Source organism: Drosophila gunungcola, unplaced genomic scaffold, assembly GCF_025200985.1.
Source record: "Drosophila gunungcola strain Sukarami unplaced genomic scaffold, Dgunungcola_SK_2 000136F, whole genome shotgun sequence".
Classification (NCBI taxonomy): Eukaryota; Metazoa; Arthropoda; class Insecta; order Diptera; family Drosophilidae; genus Drosophila; species Drosophila gunungcola.
Window position 1 is genome coordinate 124,612 of NW_026453297.1, and position 17,488 is coordinate 142,099.

Sequence of the window (17,488 nt, forward strand, 5' to 3'; positions counted from 1 at the left end):
TCATTCTGAGCTTTTGTAGACAAGTTTAAAGTCTTTCAACCTGTTCCCTTAGCCTTTTTATTAAGCAAATTTTTTTTGATAGAAAAACAACAAACTGGAGCTAACATTCGCCATTTTGGACAATCTTTAAAAAACTGTTTTAAAATATATAACAAAAATATGTATTCATACTCCAAGTTTAAAAACGGAGTTTGTTAAAAATATTTAATTACTGTAACTTTGTTGGCTTTTATAACTTGTAGTCTTTATTTTTAAAACAATACACATATTAATATTGGATGCACTTAAATTCACAATACATATCTATATAATCCATAATCATCAGCGCCGAAATCAAAACATATATCATTTGATCTCGAGGGAATCGTGCCGAGATCCTGGGACTCCGGATATCGTCTTCCAGTCTCCGCCGTATCCCAACCGATCTACTCCGCTTTTCCGAATGCGCCTTAGTAAATAAACACGTATATCATATCTGCACGGATCTATACACATTAATATGATTTGTTTTGTTGGTTGGTTGGTTTTAGCTTTTGGTTTTTTTGCTGTGATGTGATACGTTTACAAAACATCGACTAGAGTACGGGTAGAAATGAGCGGAGACGCATCGAGAGAGAACATCGAAAGGAATATGTGTGGCCGTCGCTCCCCATCTTTCGCCAATCACGATCCCAAGTGCCGGTCCCGTCCTAGGTGATCAGCCGCGGGGCGTGCAGCCCATGCACATTCTCAATGGGCGGGCAATGGGTGGCACCGGGTGGTCCCCAGTCGTGAAGGCCGCGCGAGTTGGCCAGCCGATGGGTCAGCCGGTGGGCGATACTGAAGCCGCCACTGCCCTCCAGTTGGGTGAGCACGATGATCACTTGTCTATGTGCATAAGAAATAATTAAGCAATTGATTAAATAAACAATTTGGGCAGCAAACAGAGCACCCACCTCTGCAGCGGCGGCACCGAGTCCACCGTCTTGAGTTCGCCCCGTGTGGACACCACATTGTAGCTCTCCTGGCAGTCGCACTTCACATGGATCCACTTGTTCTCGTGCCTGTTCTCCACCATCACAACCAGACCCGCCCAGCCCTGCACAGGAATTCGATTTTGTTAATATTACCAATCCCCAAGCTTCTTGGTTTTGCCTGAAAACACTTGCCTTGGTTAGGTAGTAGGCGGTCATGCCCTCGCGCCCCTCGTGCCGCTGACCCTTGGTCAGGGTCAGGCTTATAATGGCATCGGCCAGAAGGTGCGGTGAGGGACTAATCTGCTCCACTAGCAGCCGCTTGGAGCTGTGTATCGCCAGGATGCACTGCGGATATTGGTGCGGGTCCTCGATGCCCGTGTGCCAGTGGTTAAAGGCCAGGCACACAAGCAGGTAAATGTCACGCTCCAGCATCTTATGGCAGCCCACGAAGCCGCGCACCTGTGGTGCGATACCGATTTATAGCAATAGCAATGTAATTATAGGAGGTATAACAACGAATATTCACCTGCCGCTTGCTGTGCTCCACCAAGCGACCAATTTCCGGTGCCGCCGGAGAGCGGGTGCGGAATATCACAACGCACAGGTCCAGCTGCGAGCGCTGCGACTTCTCAGAGTTGCGCTGTCCCTCCTGGAAGAGCGTGAACTCCGCCTCCGTCGGCTCCAGCACGGTGAGTAGCACACAGGAAATGGAACAGAGGGGCTGCAGAGTGCCCTGCAGCCGCACCTCGTTCCAGCCGGAGCGCACTTTGCAGATGTCGATGCAGTCGAAGTAGTTGAGCACGTCCTCGAACGAGATCCAGAAGACGCCCTCGCTGGCGCCGTGGGGCATTAGGGCATCGCGAAGGTCGTCCGTCCACAGGGTGGAGTCGTCGGACCAATCACCGCGCCACGAGTAGTGGCCCCACGGATTGCGCAGTTTGAGCAGCCGATGTCCCTGGATGTCCTTCACGTCGAGCACCGAGTAGGCGTGTCGCGGGCGCAGCCCCTTCTGCTGGTACTCCTCCTCGTCCACCTTCGGTTGCATTGGTATTTAACGATTTATATGATTGTATACACACATATATGCTATAGAGAACCCACCTTCATGTTGCCACCGCCGCAGCTGGCGCCCATGAGGAAGCGCACGCAGCGCGAGCTTAGCAGCTGGGCCCAGATCAGGTCCTTGTCCAGCTCATCCTCGCTGGGCATGGGCAGACTGCTCGCCTGCAGCGGTATGCTCTCGCAGGGCGCTCCAGTCAGCGTGGCCAGGCCCTCGATGGCCCGGCCGGAGACCAGCGCTTCGTAGCAGCCGTGGATCTTGGCCACCGCCTTCTCGATGAGCGGCACCCAGAGCTGCTTGCGCTTGGCCTGCGAGTAGACGAGATGGCCCCGCTTGTCGCAGGGCAGCAGATCATCCACCAGCACCGTCGTCCACTTGCCATCCTTGCAGAGGCGCACCTGGTAGGCGCCCTGGCCGCATATCTCCTTCGTGACCAGCACCTCCTTCACCAGATCCTCGCGCTCTGCCAGCACGGCCAGGGCACTGAGTAGCCAGCAGTTGCCCAAGACCCCCTGGCAAATGTCCGAGGGCAGCGGGGTGCGAAACACCGCCCACGGCGGGTACGCTCCTCCATCGCAGTTAATCTCGTGCGGTCGTCGCCACTGCACCACGGGATTGCCCTCGGCCGCTCCGCCCGCCGGATTGTAGTACAGGCTCTTTGGCGCCGGCGGAAAGGAATCGTCGACGAAAAGCTCGCTGTTGTCGCGGCAGTACTGGATAATGTTCTGCCACTTGGTCAGCGCCTCAGTTTCCTCCAGCTGGCGCAGGTTCTCCATCAGCTTGCTCTCCTGCCGAATATCCGCCGGGGTGAGGGCCACTCGAATCGACTTCCTCGCCAAGGCCTCGCCCAAAACAACGCTGGCCAGGCCACGCGGACTTGAGCATATTTCGCACACCACGGAAGCGGCACAGTTATCGTACGTACACGCCGGGCACTGCCACTTCTTTGAGCTAGAGCTAGAGCTGGAGCTGGAGCTGGAGTTGGAGCTGACCACGACTCCCGATGCGGACACCACCGATGCGGAGCCCACTCCCTGGCCCTGCTGCAAGTTGTAGCTGGCCAGACCGGCGATGGAGATATTCCGGGGCACAATTGAGCCGCCGGTGCTGTGCCGTTTGGGTACGGCGCCCGAAGAGCTGGAACTCCTCTGTTGCGGCTGCTGCAGCGAAGGCAGTGGCTGCATCCTGGGCGAGGGACTGCGAGAGCCACGCAGTCCGGCCGCCGACGTCGTTGGAATCTGCAGCAGCGGCATGGGCAACGCCACCGAGGCCAATGGGAGATTTAAAGCTGTGGGTGCTTTAACCTCGCTGGCGCTTGTCTGGTGGACACTAGCTCCGCTGCCTCCGCCTCCTCCTCCAACTCCTACTCCTCCCCCAACGGCTGCGGCCGCGGCATCCTGCTCCTCGTACGACTGACCATCCGGTCGCTCCCGCACTGCCTCCATGGCAATCGAGAGCTGCGGCTGGCGGTGTGACTTGCAGGCACTGCAAACCGGCAAATGGAGCGAGTTCTTCAACGTACAGTGGCTGCAGGTCCAGAACTCGCCCTTGCGCAGCGTCATGTCCTCGATGGAGGAGATGCTTTTCAGCTTGGAGCCGCCGCAGACCACGCAGGCCATTGCCGTCGAATAGTTGACCAGGGTGCACTTCTTGCAGGTCCACGGCTCGTCACGGGAGGTGGTTTCTGAAAACGAGCATTGTGTACTCTGATTTTGGTTCACGAAATGCAAAACAAACACACCTGCCTGCTGTTGCTGCTGCTGCTGCAGCTGCTGCAGATGGTGTTGCTGCTGGAGGTGCTGCTGGAGGTGCTGTTGCTGCTGCTCCGGCTTGGCCTCGCACATCTCGCAGGTCTGCAGCCAGAGACGGTTGTAGGCATAGGAACATTTGACGCATGTCCACATCTTGCTGCGGCTGCCGTTGCTGTTGCCCAGATGTGCTTTATTGTCGTGGCGAGTGGGAGCAACTCCCGCTCCTGACGCAGCAACTATTGCTCCGACTCCCGCCGCTCCAGAGGATGATGTAGCGGATGTGGCAACTGTGAGGCGACTGCTGCTCCCTGGGTCATGCGTACTGCAAATCAAAGAAAAACAAAACAATCAATTAGAATGCAATCAAGTTCAAAACTTATTCAAACGGGAGATAAACAAAATCATAAGTGATGAAAATTATTGCTGACTTGCCACACAGGTTATCATTACGGGAGGACTACTTGTCTGCCTTAATCATAATAGAAACACACTACAATTAGCACAAGCTTTCTTTATAATAACACTAAAGAATTTTTACTTTTGAAAATTTCCTTGGACACGTTATGAAAATCTCTTAGCATGTCAGCAAGTCATATACATAATACACAAATAGTAAAGTAATTTGCTTAAATAAATAAAACAGAACTTAGAACAAACAGAAAGAATAAGCCGATATCTGGAAAAAGCGAAGTAAACCAAATATAAACACAATGCCCAAGTGACTAAGCGCCACGCAAATTATCAGCAAAAAAGAACTAGTTAACTGATAAGCGGCGAAAACCAATGCGTTTTTGTTTGGTGGGATAGGAAGTTGGATGGGTGTGGGTGGGTTAAACTCCCTCGCCCGCTCGCTGGCAATTACATTTTCGATTCGGTCGCCTTGCGTGGTCCCTTCCAAACCTTGGCATAGATGGAGTGCTCCTCCACCTGCGACTCGGATTCGCTGGCCTCGCCGCTGCCATCGGTGCTGGTGCTGGTGCCGGTGCCAATGCCGGTGCCAGTGCCAGTGGCAGTGCCAATGCCAATACCAGTGCCCAATCCTGTGAGGGAGTCACTAACCGCATCCGTGGTCTCCCCACTGCCATTGTTGTTCGTTTGCGTTTCGTTGGCTATCTGTTGCTTCTTCTTGAGCTTGTGCTGCTTGTTCACCTGCGCATAGATGGGCATGGTGGCTTGTTGTGGCGGTGGTTCCTTTCCAGAGGGCGAGCTCGCAATGGCCACCGCCGTGGCGGCTGCCTGTGCCGCCTGGGTGGCAGCTGCTCTTAGTTGCTGCTGGGCCAAGGCCACGCACTCGTTCTCATACAACTTGTTGCCGCTGCTGGAACTGCTGCTGTTGTTGTTGATGCTGTTGCTGTTGCTGTTACTGCTGCTGTGATGGTGATGATGGTGATGATTGGAGCTGGTGGAGCCGGAGGAGCTGTTGGCCGTTGGCTCCGACCACTCGTTGACGGCTATGAAGACGCCGTTCCGCGGAATGGTGAACTGCGTTGGATTCATACTCACTGCTGCTAGCTCCCGTTGGGTCTTCTTCTGCAGCTGCTGGGGATTCGCTGCCGTCGCCTTCTGCTGCTGCTGATCCTGCTGAAGGTTCTGATTCTGATTCAGGTTCAGATTCAGATTGAGGGGCTGACGCAGTGGCTTCATCTGGCCCTGGCCGGCATCTTTGGCCGCCGACCGGGAGAGCGTGGTGATGGTGAAGTTGTACTTTCGTCTGGCTCCGCTTTCTCGCACAACTTTGTGGTTCTGGTTTTTGTTATTGTTGTTCTGTTTGCGCCGGCAAAACGTGTCATTAGCGATGGCAAAGCGGGAGTTGCTGCAGGCGGCCACGGGTGGAATCCCTGAGAAAAGAGTGAAATTATTGACGCACAAGTGTTAGTATCTATTTAATTGTTACTAAAAATATCTTGGGAAAATTTAAAATGTTACTCTATATGCGACCCTGACTTTCAAATATATTATATACCCTTTTCTCTATAACAAATTGGTCGTAACGTATCTATATTCTTAATCGGGTAATTCAGCTGAGTCGTGCTACTTTCCCAAAAGTCTTTTCCTACTGTAGTCGGACAGAATGTAATCAGTCGACTATATGATAAAACTTCCATGAAAACAGTCTTACATTCAATTGAAAAAAAAGGATTTAAATTTAAATTAATTAAATAGTTTCTGGAAATAGGAAATTAGGTATATGAAGTAGAGAGCCAAATCTAAGGAGTTGACACCCCATTACAAGAACATATCAAATCAAAGAATGTATGTGAATTTCTTGAGCTTAATGTTTCATTTACTTATACGTTATTAGAAATCATTAGTACTCTTATCTTCAACTCAACGATCGACTGCCATTTTGAACACAACATTTAATTAAATTTTGAAACTTAGCCTTTTAGATACCATATTAAACCAATATTATTTTGTTATTGTTATTTTCTTAAGCTGCATTTGTCTATTATGTTTATTATTTCCTTAAGCTGTATTTATTTCAGCCTGTTCTGTCCGCCGCAATTGGATATAAAAAAATAAATAATTACTACGTTGTTAAAAATATATACGCATAATCCTATATTTACCAACGAAAATATCTAAATATGTATAACAAACGAAGCAATATGTTGTTCTTTGGTATACCAATGTTAATAGCTTGAGAGAAATTATTTTAAAGACTCAAGAAACATTATTTAAATTTTATAAAAATCAAAAGACTACAACTTATATTAAATTATATTAAAGCGGACATAACTCCATTGTTTTTGTTCATAAAAAAATCGAAATATACAGTCGTTATATAGAACAAGACTTTTTTAATTTGATTTAACATCTGCAAGGTTATATAAACTCCGGCTGGCCGAAGTAAGCCCCCTTCTTGTCTATTTTTATATTTTAATTTTTACTTTTGCCTTTTGCCCTTTCTATTACAACCCTCAATCAATCAGCTGTGAAACGCACCTGTCAGCTGCGGCGCCGGTTTGACCTGCGGCAGATTAAAGATGTCCTTGCTCTGGTTGTTCGCATAGCAGATGTGGCAACTGCGCCCGGAGGCGCTCTTGTCGATGGCGGTGCTCAGGCTCTGGGTGCGCCGCAGTCCAGACCCCGATCCAGATCCAGATCCCGATACAGATCTACCTTTGAGGTGCCTCTTGTGCGAGTGCTGGGAATGTAACTGATGCTGGTGATGCTGGTGATGATGATGCTGATCCTCCAGCTCCTGATGGAGGTAGTGGTGATGATGATGTGGGTGGTCCGCTGCCAGCAGCTCGCCACGATTGCCCAGACTTCCGGCCAGCTCCTGGCCGCGATCGGCAGCAATGGCGTCCTTGTAGATGGGCGCCAGATAGCTGACCGTGTCGCAGATGAGGCAGTGCCAGGTGACCGAGCTGTTGTCCGTGCCGCAGGCGTGGCACACCCACCGGCGGTTCAGGGCCGGATTCGAGAAGTGGCGGTACAGCTCGATGGAGCTCTTGATGTACTTGCGCGTGTCCTCGCAATCCACACAATTGGCTGGCAGGTTCTGGCTGTTTCGTTGTGGCCTTTTCAAGCATCCGCGCAGCAGGGATTTGTAGACATGCTTGTACTCGCTCCTGCAAAATAGGTAAATGGGGTTTTTCGATTTTGTCGGGGCTCGTATGGGACTCTGTGTGGTGTTCCCGACTTTCTGACCGCAAAGGTTATCTCAATGACTGGGCATTTTCCTACTCTCCGCTCGCTCGTCCGTCCGCCTCGGGAGTTATTCTGCTGTTCTGCTGTTCTGCTCGCCGAGCGAGTTCGCGAATCGATAAACTTGTAAACAATGCTTCCCTATCCAAATCGATTTTCCCCAATTCTCGCTGCTTGGCTGTTTTGTTGTTGCTTCTGCCGCTGCTGTGTATACATGCTCTCTCACACACACACACACACACATGCTTAGGGACAATCGCCAGTGCTGACATTTTAGCTTCAAAAGCTTGGTTTTATATTTTTCACTAATTACCTGAGGGTAACTCAGTAAAAGAGATATATAATTTATATTTTGTAAGTTGACTTTCGTTAAAAACAAAATTAATTTTAACCAGCTTATAAGATTAAGTTAGAAGGTTGTGTTCTAATAGTTTTCATTGTGCTTAATCCAGAAATTTGACTTCAAAGTTTTAGCAGTTGGATAATTGAAGACCAACACTAATCAGTGTCCTTTTCGCTAGAAGCTGTAGTGAATATCAACCAGTTAAAAAAAACCTTTTCCTTTTGTTTTTTTTTTTTGTTTGATCTTTTGACATATAACGTAGTTTCACTTAAAAACTGTTTTAAAAGTATGCATGATGTGCGTATTTTTTACAATTTTTTTTTGCATATTCCCTTATTGCCCTACTTTAGGTACACAAGTTATTTGAAATTACTAGGGATCTGGGGATTTGAATGGCATGCTTGATAAACTTTTAGCTAACATTTTTTGTCCTCCACTGGAATGTCAACACTGGCCCTCTCACACACACACACACCGTCACCGAACTGGCACAGGCTGTTTGTTTTTGTGGCGACCGCTCCGCTTACCTGGCAACCGCCGCCCTGCCCTTCTCCTTGTCCTTGTCCCTCTCCTGCTCCTTCTCAGCCTGTTCCTGCTCCAGTGCATCATCAGCTGTCCAGGAGGCGGCGAGCCTGCGATGCTGATGCTGCGACTGATGCTGCTGCAGTTGTTGTTGGGGAACACCTTGCGCACAGTTCCGCAATTAAAGCACTTGAGCGATTCCGTGGGATTGATCGTGTTGCACTTGGTGCACGACCATTGCAGTACGGATGAGATGGTGCCCATTTCGCAGGGGAATTGCAAGAGTTTCGAGATTGGAGTTGCTCGTTGCTCCTGATGTTGTTGATGGCTGGCTGGCGGGGGAGTGGATGTGGAGCTGGCAATGGAAATGGTGAGTTGGTGACCGGGCGGAGATGGAGATCGAAAGGAGGACCAAGACCCGGGACCAAAACGAGGACCAAGCGATGGCTTCCAACAGTTTCACGCCGCGGAGACGTCGCCGTTTCACACCATTTTTTAACTGTTGCCGCTAGGGTTGTCGACGTGCGCGAACACCTGCAAGACAGGGTTGCCGGAGTGTGAGACCCTGCCGTTCAGGGCTGTGTAGGCAACCCAGTTGCGTTTCCCCGCGTAGCCAGTGCTGTAAAATGACGCAACTGTCACTTTAAGAATATGCATAATTTGGGTTCTCGGTTCATATTAATTGTGAGAGAAAAACACACATTTTTCAAAAATGTCTGTCCTAAAGACAAGTTTCATTGGCAATTAAAAATATTTCAGTCGAAACTTCAAGTTGCGGTAGAAATCTGATAGTTTTTTACGCATGTATTGGAAAATGTACTATTTCGTACTAAAAAAAAATCAAAAGCAAAATAAACTAAAATATTGTAGTATCTTAAGAGGTACACTTGGTAAAAGCACTAACCATACAACCATGTTGTATGGTTAGTGGTAAAAGGTAGCGACTTTACTACTTACTTACTTAGCCAAGGTAAAAGTACCACGAAATTATATCTCGGTACGTACCTAGGTAAAAGTAGCTAGGCACTTTTAAGTTGCGGTTAAAAAACAGTGCACCCATAATTAAAGGTGCCTATTAATTTTAAACTACGCTAGCTTACAAATTTAAATCAATGAAATCCTCCATAGATCAAACTTTGAATTTCCGGAACTGATGAGGGAGTCCATTTAAAAAATGATACTCCAAATTTTGTTGTATGGTGCCAGTTTTTTAAAATTGTAAATAACGTTTTTCCTTTTCTTTTCATGCCAGTTTTATTTACGTTCCCATACATGTTTTAAGGATTGGTTTCCTTATATAGATGCTAGATCTTGACAAAGTTTTAATAAGTTGCTAAAACTGAAGTTCCGACAACATTAATTAATTCTTTAGAAATACACTCCTGAAAACCGAAAATAATTTTATCACTTTATCTTGAAGATGGAACATTCACGACTAACAAACTTCTTAAAAACGCTTGTTGTAGATATTTCAAATAATTATTTGGTAGCGGACTTCTTAAAAACGTTTGTTATTGTATATTTACGCGAATAGGTTAGCGTCTGGGTCTGTGAGGTTAACAGGTTTTAGCACATTTTGTGAATCGTCACCGAGAATCCAAAATCCAAAACAGCTTCGAGAAACATGGTCAATATCTTAAATGAAACAAAAATATTTATCGAAGAAAATTTTTTTGTTTGATTTTAAATATTTTTTAAAAATATTTTATAAAAATTTAAATGCGCATATATTCGCTTCTGCTTAAGCTAGGATGCTAAATGAAAGATGACCATGAGACTTATTAATTGCAAAAAGCATTCCTAAATTATTTGGCCGTTCTTGGAGATATAATCAGACAAAAGAAAACGTGATTTTCATAATTTTAAATTACAGAAATTACCAGAGTTGATGGATCATAGATGTAGTGGGAAACTATGCTTAGAAAGCACCTAATTTACCATAATCATACGCTGTTGGGCCTACCTTAAATTTCTGTTCGTCGATCATTTCAAATATATTTTAGCTGAAACAATTTATGTCCTTTTAGCTTTGGAAATGAATTGCTCAACGATTTGGAATTTTACATTGTTTATGTTTAATTTTACGTTACATTTGGAGTTCATATCAAAATATATAACGCTTTGTAACAGTATATTTAAACTGCAAGTACGGTCACACCGATTTCCACTGGAGATGGCAGTAGATCGATATGTCATTCTAATTTAAAAACATCGCACGATTTCAAAATCGATTTTGCGTCCACCTATAATAGCAACCGCGTGCAACTTTCAACTCGGATCGAGTTCAATCCATTTTGGCCATTTAACACAGGGAATGCAGCGACAAAAACCCAAGGGACCGGGAAGACCGGGTCCGCGATCCAAGCCGGGATCCGGCAAGGGCAAGGGAGCACCAGGTGGCCGTGGAAGCGGGGACAACAAGCAGAAGCGTCCGCGGCCGGAATTCAACAAATCCCGGCTGGCCGCCACCGATGCTGAGATTCGAGAGCTGCAGGCCCAGTACGCAGAAATAGATGCTCCTGCCATCAAGAAGTTCGGCCAGTTTCCGCTGTCCAAAAAGACCCAGAAGGCGCTGGCGGAGTTCAAGTTTGTGCATCCGACGCAGGTGCAGCGGGAGAGCATTGGACCCGCGTTGCTGGGCAAGGATGTGCTGGGCGCGGCGGTCACGGGAAGTGGCAAGACACTGGCTTTCCTAATACCCGTAAGTGGGAAGTCCTTAGGATTCGAAGGTATATAACGCCCCAATCTCTTGCAGGTTCTGGAACACCTGTTTATGAACAAATGGTCGCGCACCGATGGAGTTGGTGCCATTATTATATCGCCCACCCGCGAGCTGGCCTACCAAATCTTCGAGACCCTAAAGAAGGTGGGCAAGCACCACGACTTCTCCGCCGGCCTCATCATCGGCGGCAAGAACCTTAAGTTCGAGCGGACTCGCATGGACCAGTGCAATATCCTCATCTGCACACCAGGCCGCTTGCTGCAGCACATGGACGAGAATCCGCTCTTTAATACAAGCACTATGGAGGTGCTGGTCCTGGACGAAGCAGATCGTTGTTTGGATATGGGTTTCCAGAAGACACTCAATTCCATCATTGAAAACTTCCCACCCGTGCGTCAAACGCTGCTTTTCTCGGCCACGCAAACGAATACGGTACAGGATTTGGCAAGGCTCAATCTAAAGGATCCAGTCTATGTCGGCTATGGAGCGGCAACGCCAAGCGAAGAACCCTCGAGCTCCAAGAAAAGTCCGAGTACCGCTGTCTTAGCCGTGCCCGAGCTTCTGCAGCAGAGCTATGTGGTGCTGAACCTGGAGGACAAGATCACCATGCTGTGGTCTTTCATTAAGAACCATTTGAAGCAAAAGATCATTGTGTTTGTGTCCAGTTGTAAGCAGGCCAAGTATCTGTACGAGATCTTCTGTAAACTGCGTCCGGGTAGCCCGCTGCTGGCTCTTTACGGAACCCTCCACCAGGATCGCCGCATTGCCATCTATGAGGATTTCCTGCGCAAGAGCCACGTGGTAATGTTCTCCACCGATGTGGCCTCACGCGGACTGGACTTCCCCGCCGTCAATTGGGTGGTGCAGTTGGACTGTCCGGAGGATGTCTCGCAGTATATCCATCGAGCGGGTCGTTCTGCGCGAAATAAGACACGCGGCGAGTGTCTTTTGGTTCTGACACCCAGCGAGGAAGAGTACATGATTGGTGCACTCAAGGAGCAGCTGAATATTGACATCCGCTGTGTACAAATCGATCCAAAGAAGCTCTTCTCGCCGCGCGTCAAGATCGAAGCCTTTCTGGCCCAATTCCCTGAGCTGAGGGCCACCGCTCAGCGTGCCTTCCTCTCCTACATAAAATCCGTTTTCCTAATGCGCAACAAGCGGCTGTTTAATGTCTTTAGCCTAGATCTGGATGCATTTGCGCAGTCGCTGGGCCTGGCGGTCACGCCGCGCGTCCCCTTCCTGGAAAAGTTCCTCTGGCGGCAGAAACAGATGCAGCAGCAGAAGGAACAGGGAGATGTCCCAACAGTTAACAATCCAGTTCTCCCCAAGATGACCAAACAACAGAGCTTTGGCGGCGCCAACGAAGACGAAGATGATAGTGATGACGAAGACTTCATCAAGGTGAAACGCAAGGATCACGATGTGGAGGGAGAACCAGTAGAACTGGACGAAGACGAGGGCAATGAGGACGAGCCAGAGGCCCCTCTGGTGGTGCCCAAGCGCGAAAAGCTGGTCACCAAGGCCTCGCTGGCTAAGAAGGCTCTAAAGAAGAACCTGCAGGTGAACTCCAAGCTCAAGTTTGATGACGAGGGCGAAACGGTGGCGGATGATCGCAGTCAAATGAAGGCGCTGAGTGCCAGGCAGCGAACGGAAAAGCAAGACGACGACGACGGGGGCATAAATCTGGTGCTGTCGAAGGCTCTTCTAACCGAGGAGGATCAGTACGACAAGCAGCGATTCCGGGAGCTGGTCAAGAAACGTCACAAACTGCAGCGGGAGAAGTTGCGCAAGAAGACGGAAGAGGTCAAGGGAAGCGACGAGGAGGAGGACCAAGATGCTGATGATGCCGAATATGCCGAAGAAGCTGACAGCGAGAGTGACCATTCAGTGGACCTTTCGTGGCTGCCAGATCCCGACAAAATCTACAGAAATAAGGCTAATGCGTCTGATCCGGATGCGGGTGAGCCATCTTTATCTGAATCAGAGAAAGGAGATGCTACCGACAATAATGACAATGACAACGTCGAAGATAGCTCCGATGAGGAGCCCGCCTACAAAAAGTCAAAGCTAACGGATAAGATGACTTTAATGGACACGGAGGCCATTGCGGCCAGTCTTTTGGGTAGCTAAGTTAAGGGCCCGACTGTGTAAATAAATTAATGCCAATTATTTCATTAATAATAATTTGTAATTTAATAGACGTTTGTTTTTATTGATACTAATTTAATGATTTTATAATTAATGGAATTAATCAAAAGCAAATAATTTGTGTTTCATGGGGCGATACAAATTTAGGGTAAACCTGCTTATTTTAATGGTATATGACCTTAATTGAGATTCAAACGTATCCGATTGAAAATATTAAAGTGTTTTTTCACTGAAACATATGCAGGGCAATCATGACATTTTATGTATGTTTGGCGAGTACTGCTTTAGAATATTAATTAGATTAAATTGCATTAATTTTTGTTAATATGTGTTTTTGTTCTTTTTGGCCATGTTTAGGTAAATGTTCTAAAACGATGTATATAATTTATTTTCTGGAGAGAATTGTATCACGATTGACCCCTCATTCGCAAAAGCAAAATACAGACTTTTTAGGGAAAAATAAGTTATCAAGGGGTTTTGCCTGTGTAACGAGTTAAAAAAATAAATTAAATACAATATGTGGACAAAAGAATTGGTCAATGCTATTTTTTTTAGAAAATAACAAGATATAAAATTAGAAGTATTGCTATAGTCGACTTCCCCGACTATTTTCACATAAATAGAGTATATCACCAAAAAACGATCGGGTTTTATGTGGCGCTTTCTGCACTGCACATTGCAAGCGAGAAGAAAAGTTTGGAAAAAAACCTGCTGTGTGTAGGCATAACTAGAATCTGAATGTTAAGTCCCAAATCTAGCTTAAATAGTTTTCGAGATCTCTAGACAGACGGACATGGCTATATCGACTCGGCTATTGGTCCTGATAAAAAATATATATACTTTCTAGGGTTGGAAACACTTATTTCTATCTGTTACTTTTCAACTAACACAATATTCCCTTTTTCAATATTTTCAAATAGTCCTGGTCTATCCTGAAGCTTTAGCCGTTATATGCAGAGGGTATTATAATTTCAGTCAGAGCTTTGCATGAAGTATATATTCTTGATCAGCATCCGTCCATCTGTCCGTTTCTACGCAAACTAGTTTCTCAGTTTCAAAGCTATCTGCAAAAAATACAAGTATATAAGTTAGAACGAGCCGGACGACTATATTATGAAGCTCCCATAGGAAAATCGCCAAAAAAAAAAATACAAACAAATTATAACTTCGCTCGCTGTTTTTAAATTTTTTTGCAATGTTTTTCAATGTAAGTAATGGTTTTATATTTTTAGAACTACGATTTTAATTTTATAAAGCGACTATATAAAAACTACATACAGCTCCCTTTAAAAAAAATACATTTTTAAAAATTATTTTTTTTTATGTAGTAACGGTTAAATATATACCGGACGACTTTATCATATAGCTCGTATAGGAACAATCAGAAATATGTATCAAAAAAATTAAATTTGCTGTTATTCAATTGATTTGAATATAATTCAATATATAGTAATATTTTATTATTTCAGAATTCCAGTTGTTATTAACGATATCATAAAGCTGCCATAATAACGATCGAATAACTCGTCATAGCTTCATTGCTTTGAAATAATTTTATTCGATTATGAAAATAAAAAAATGAAAAAAAAAAAAAAAACAAAATAAAATCTAAATTTTGTATGAATTTTAAAGTCAATTTTTTAACGAAAAATAAAATTGAATTTGAAGCGATGAAAAAGAAATGCAATTACGACAATTACAATTGTCTTTTGAAATGTGTATCTGTCGCATGAAAGCTACAATCATAATGTTTATAAAATAGTTGGTTTTTTTGTTTTAGGGGACGATTAATTACGTTACAGTGTATACGATGGAGATACTCCATAGGCGAGACGATAAATATGTGGCATCCGTATAAACAGTATAAGTGTTGCTTTGGTCTTGCAAAAATTTTTAAATACTTTTTAAACATGTATATCTAAAATTTCAAAACGTTTTAACTCAATAGTTTAATTTTACTTGCTGTCGGAAAAAGATAAGTTACCTAAGGACTTTATGAAAAATGGAATCGAAAGACACTCTCAAAGTGTTTTTATGTTCAAAGTGTCTTGCTCTAAGACTAAGGATTTCGGTTTGCTCTGTTCAGGAGCCCGTTTCCTAAGACACTTTGCTTTTCAGAATCTGAAAAAAGTGTCTTTTGATTTTAAAATTGTTTTAGCTTAGTACTTAAAAGATGATTACACCTATCTGGACGCCACATTACAAATTTATATTTTTTCTTATATTAGTTCAAAAGGAAAACAATAAAGGGTCGTTTTTAAGCCTTTAGGAATATAAATACATTAAGGTTTTTGCTTATGCTTGTGTTACTATCCAGGACAAACGCAACAGTTGAAGTTCTTCATCAAGTGAGATCAAAAACCGCGAGTTCTTCAGAACATGATGTACTCGTATATAGACATCTCTAAATCATTTATATCGAATCAGATGATGGTAAATATTCGTACACAGCTACAATAATAGTTTTTTGTTATATACGTTTAAAAACCGCGAAATCTTTAGACGATAAGGGTCTATATACTTACTTATTATTTTAATTTAATCCGAAAATCTAAATTCTTTGTAAGTTGTAAGACTTCATTTCTTTAAAAAAGCATTATAAATTTATATATTCTTAAACGGGTGACTCATCTACTTCATTTAAGAATGCAATATTAACACCTTAATGGCAGTCAAACAGAAAAGGCGGTTTACTTCCTTTGTATTGTCATAGCGCCAACAACCAAAAGAATAAGATGAGACCAAGTCGATTTTCCCTCTTATCAACTTCAGATAAGAATCCATGTTTATTTTCGCATTTTATTTACGATGAAAAGAAAACAAAAGTCGTTGAATTATAGTGATGCAGTTCGCTGGAAACCTCGAGTTCCTATATATAAGGTCCACTACGAGTTCTCGAGATCACACGTTACCAAGAACTCAAATAATTTACCACACTTATAGAAAATACCAGTTGCAATGGTGCAGATCAAATTCCTGTTCGCCTTCCTCGCTGTGTGACAACTGTTGTCCTGACCGCCAACATGGCTTCAGCCACGGATTGTCTTTCTGGAAAATTTAGCGGTCCCTGCTTTGCTTGGGACGGAGAACTTTGCAGACGCCTCTGCAAGGAGGAAAAGCGAGTCAACGGTCATTGCAGTGCCGGCATGCAGTGTTGGTGCGAAGAATGCTGATCTCCCAGTTATTTTGAAGCATTCATTATGCTCGCAAGTAATCAACACATACATATAGGTACATATATGTATAACAATGTTTAAGGCACCTCTTAATTAAAAACAATTATAACTTTAGACACGTTCGACTAAATTGAATGAAATTTTTACACACAAATCCATTAACGCATTACCTATCGAATGAAATATATTTTGTATTTTTATATTTAATATTAAGAAATTTTCAAAAGACATTTTCAATAAAAAATTGTTTGTTAAAACACCAGAGTTATGTGAAAAATCATTTTATTATTATTTAATTATTTTTTTTCCCAAACAATTTTTTTTTGCAAGTGCGCAGTGTCATACCTGATCATAGACTATTATACCATTATCGAGTAAAATTTTTAAAGGATTAAGTTCTTCACATACGATTGCGCACTTCTTCGGGTCCATACAAATCGAACCACTAATTGTAAATTTTTACTAAGTATGTTATGATTTTATGTCGCACGTGGAAAGTTTTACAAAACATTACGATTGTTCTTAAAAAATTATTTTTACTTTTATCTCAAGTGAACTATGTACAAAAAATTGACAAGCACAGAAATGGGAAAATACTTGCTTGACCAAAATTCGCATACGTGTCGTATGAGTAATTTTTATGGAAAATTTAAGATAATACCGTAGGGCCTTTGCACCAACATCTACCATTTAGAAGGGTGAGATTATAATTCCTTATAAAAAAAACCGCCCTTTTGTACATACATACGCCTGTCTCAACGTCGATTTGAATTTAGTTTAGTTTAAAGTCGAATATTCACCGAGTGTTTAACAAAGGGCCGTTTTGCTTTTTCCACTGCCTTATGCAGACCAATACCAAAATATAAGAGATACTAAATTTAAAAAATACAATCTCAACAGCTGAGAATTAAAAATGAATTTGCAAAGAGGTCAAACCAAAATCCAAGTGGAGCCAATAAAAAAACAAGGACAAACGAACAAGAGATCAACATGCTTTTAATCAAACTCACCAAGTTAATTTGACTTTCTAAATTTACTCAGTGGAAAATGCTACGCACATGGACTTCAAAAATATGGACAATCGTTCAGAATTCACCCCGTGCCAACCTACAACTGTGATGCATCGCGTAGTTTTGATAAATCGAGGATTAAG

At 44.2% G+C, this 17,488-nt stretch overlaps 2 protein-coding genes and 1 pseudogene across 2 annotated transcripts; 2 read left to right on the top strand and 1 right to left on the bottom strand.

Annotated features, from left to right (window-relative positions):
- Window positions 1-218: 218 nt before the first annotated feature.
- Window positions 219-8,858, bottom strand: LOC128265580 (calpain-D). Its single transcript, XM_053001687.1, is given in 10 exon segments — window positions 219-867; window positions 936-1,078; window positions 1,149-1,415; window positions 1,483-1,989; window positions 2,058-3,700; window positions 3,758-4,089; window positions 4,630-5,605; window positions 6,714-7,345; window positions 8,292-8,428; window positions 8,431-8,858. Coding segments are annotated over 10 exon segments (4,935 nt in total). The 5' UTR covers window positions 8,551-8,858; the 3' UTR covers window positions 219-689.
- Window positions 8,859-10,505: 1,647 nt separating this feature from the next.
- LOC128265570 (probable ATP-dependent RNA helicase DDX10) lies at window positions 10,506-13,209 on the top strand. Its single transcript, XM_053001659.1, has 2 exons — window positions 10,506-10,987; window positions 11,042-13,209. The coding sequence occupies exons 1-2, from the start codon at window positions 10,601-10,603 to the stop codon at window positions 13,139-13,141; spliced, it is 2,487 nt and encodes an 828-aa protein (XP_052857619.1). The 5' UTR covers window positions 10,506-10,600; the 3' UTR covers window positions 13,142-13,209.
- A 2,893-nt stretch (window positions 13,210-16,102) lies between these two features.
- On the top strand, window positions 16,103-16,357 carry LOC128265567 (drosomycin-like; annotated as a pseudogene).
- The last annotated feature ends 1,131 nt before the right edge of the window (window positions 16,358-17,488 follow it).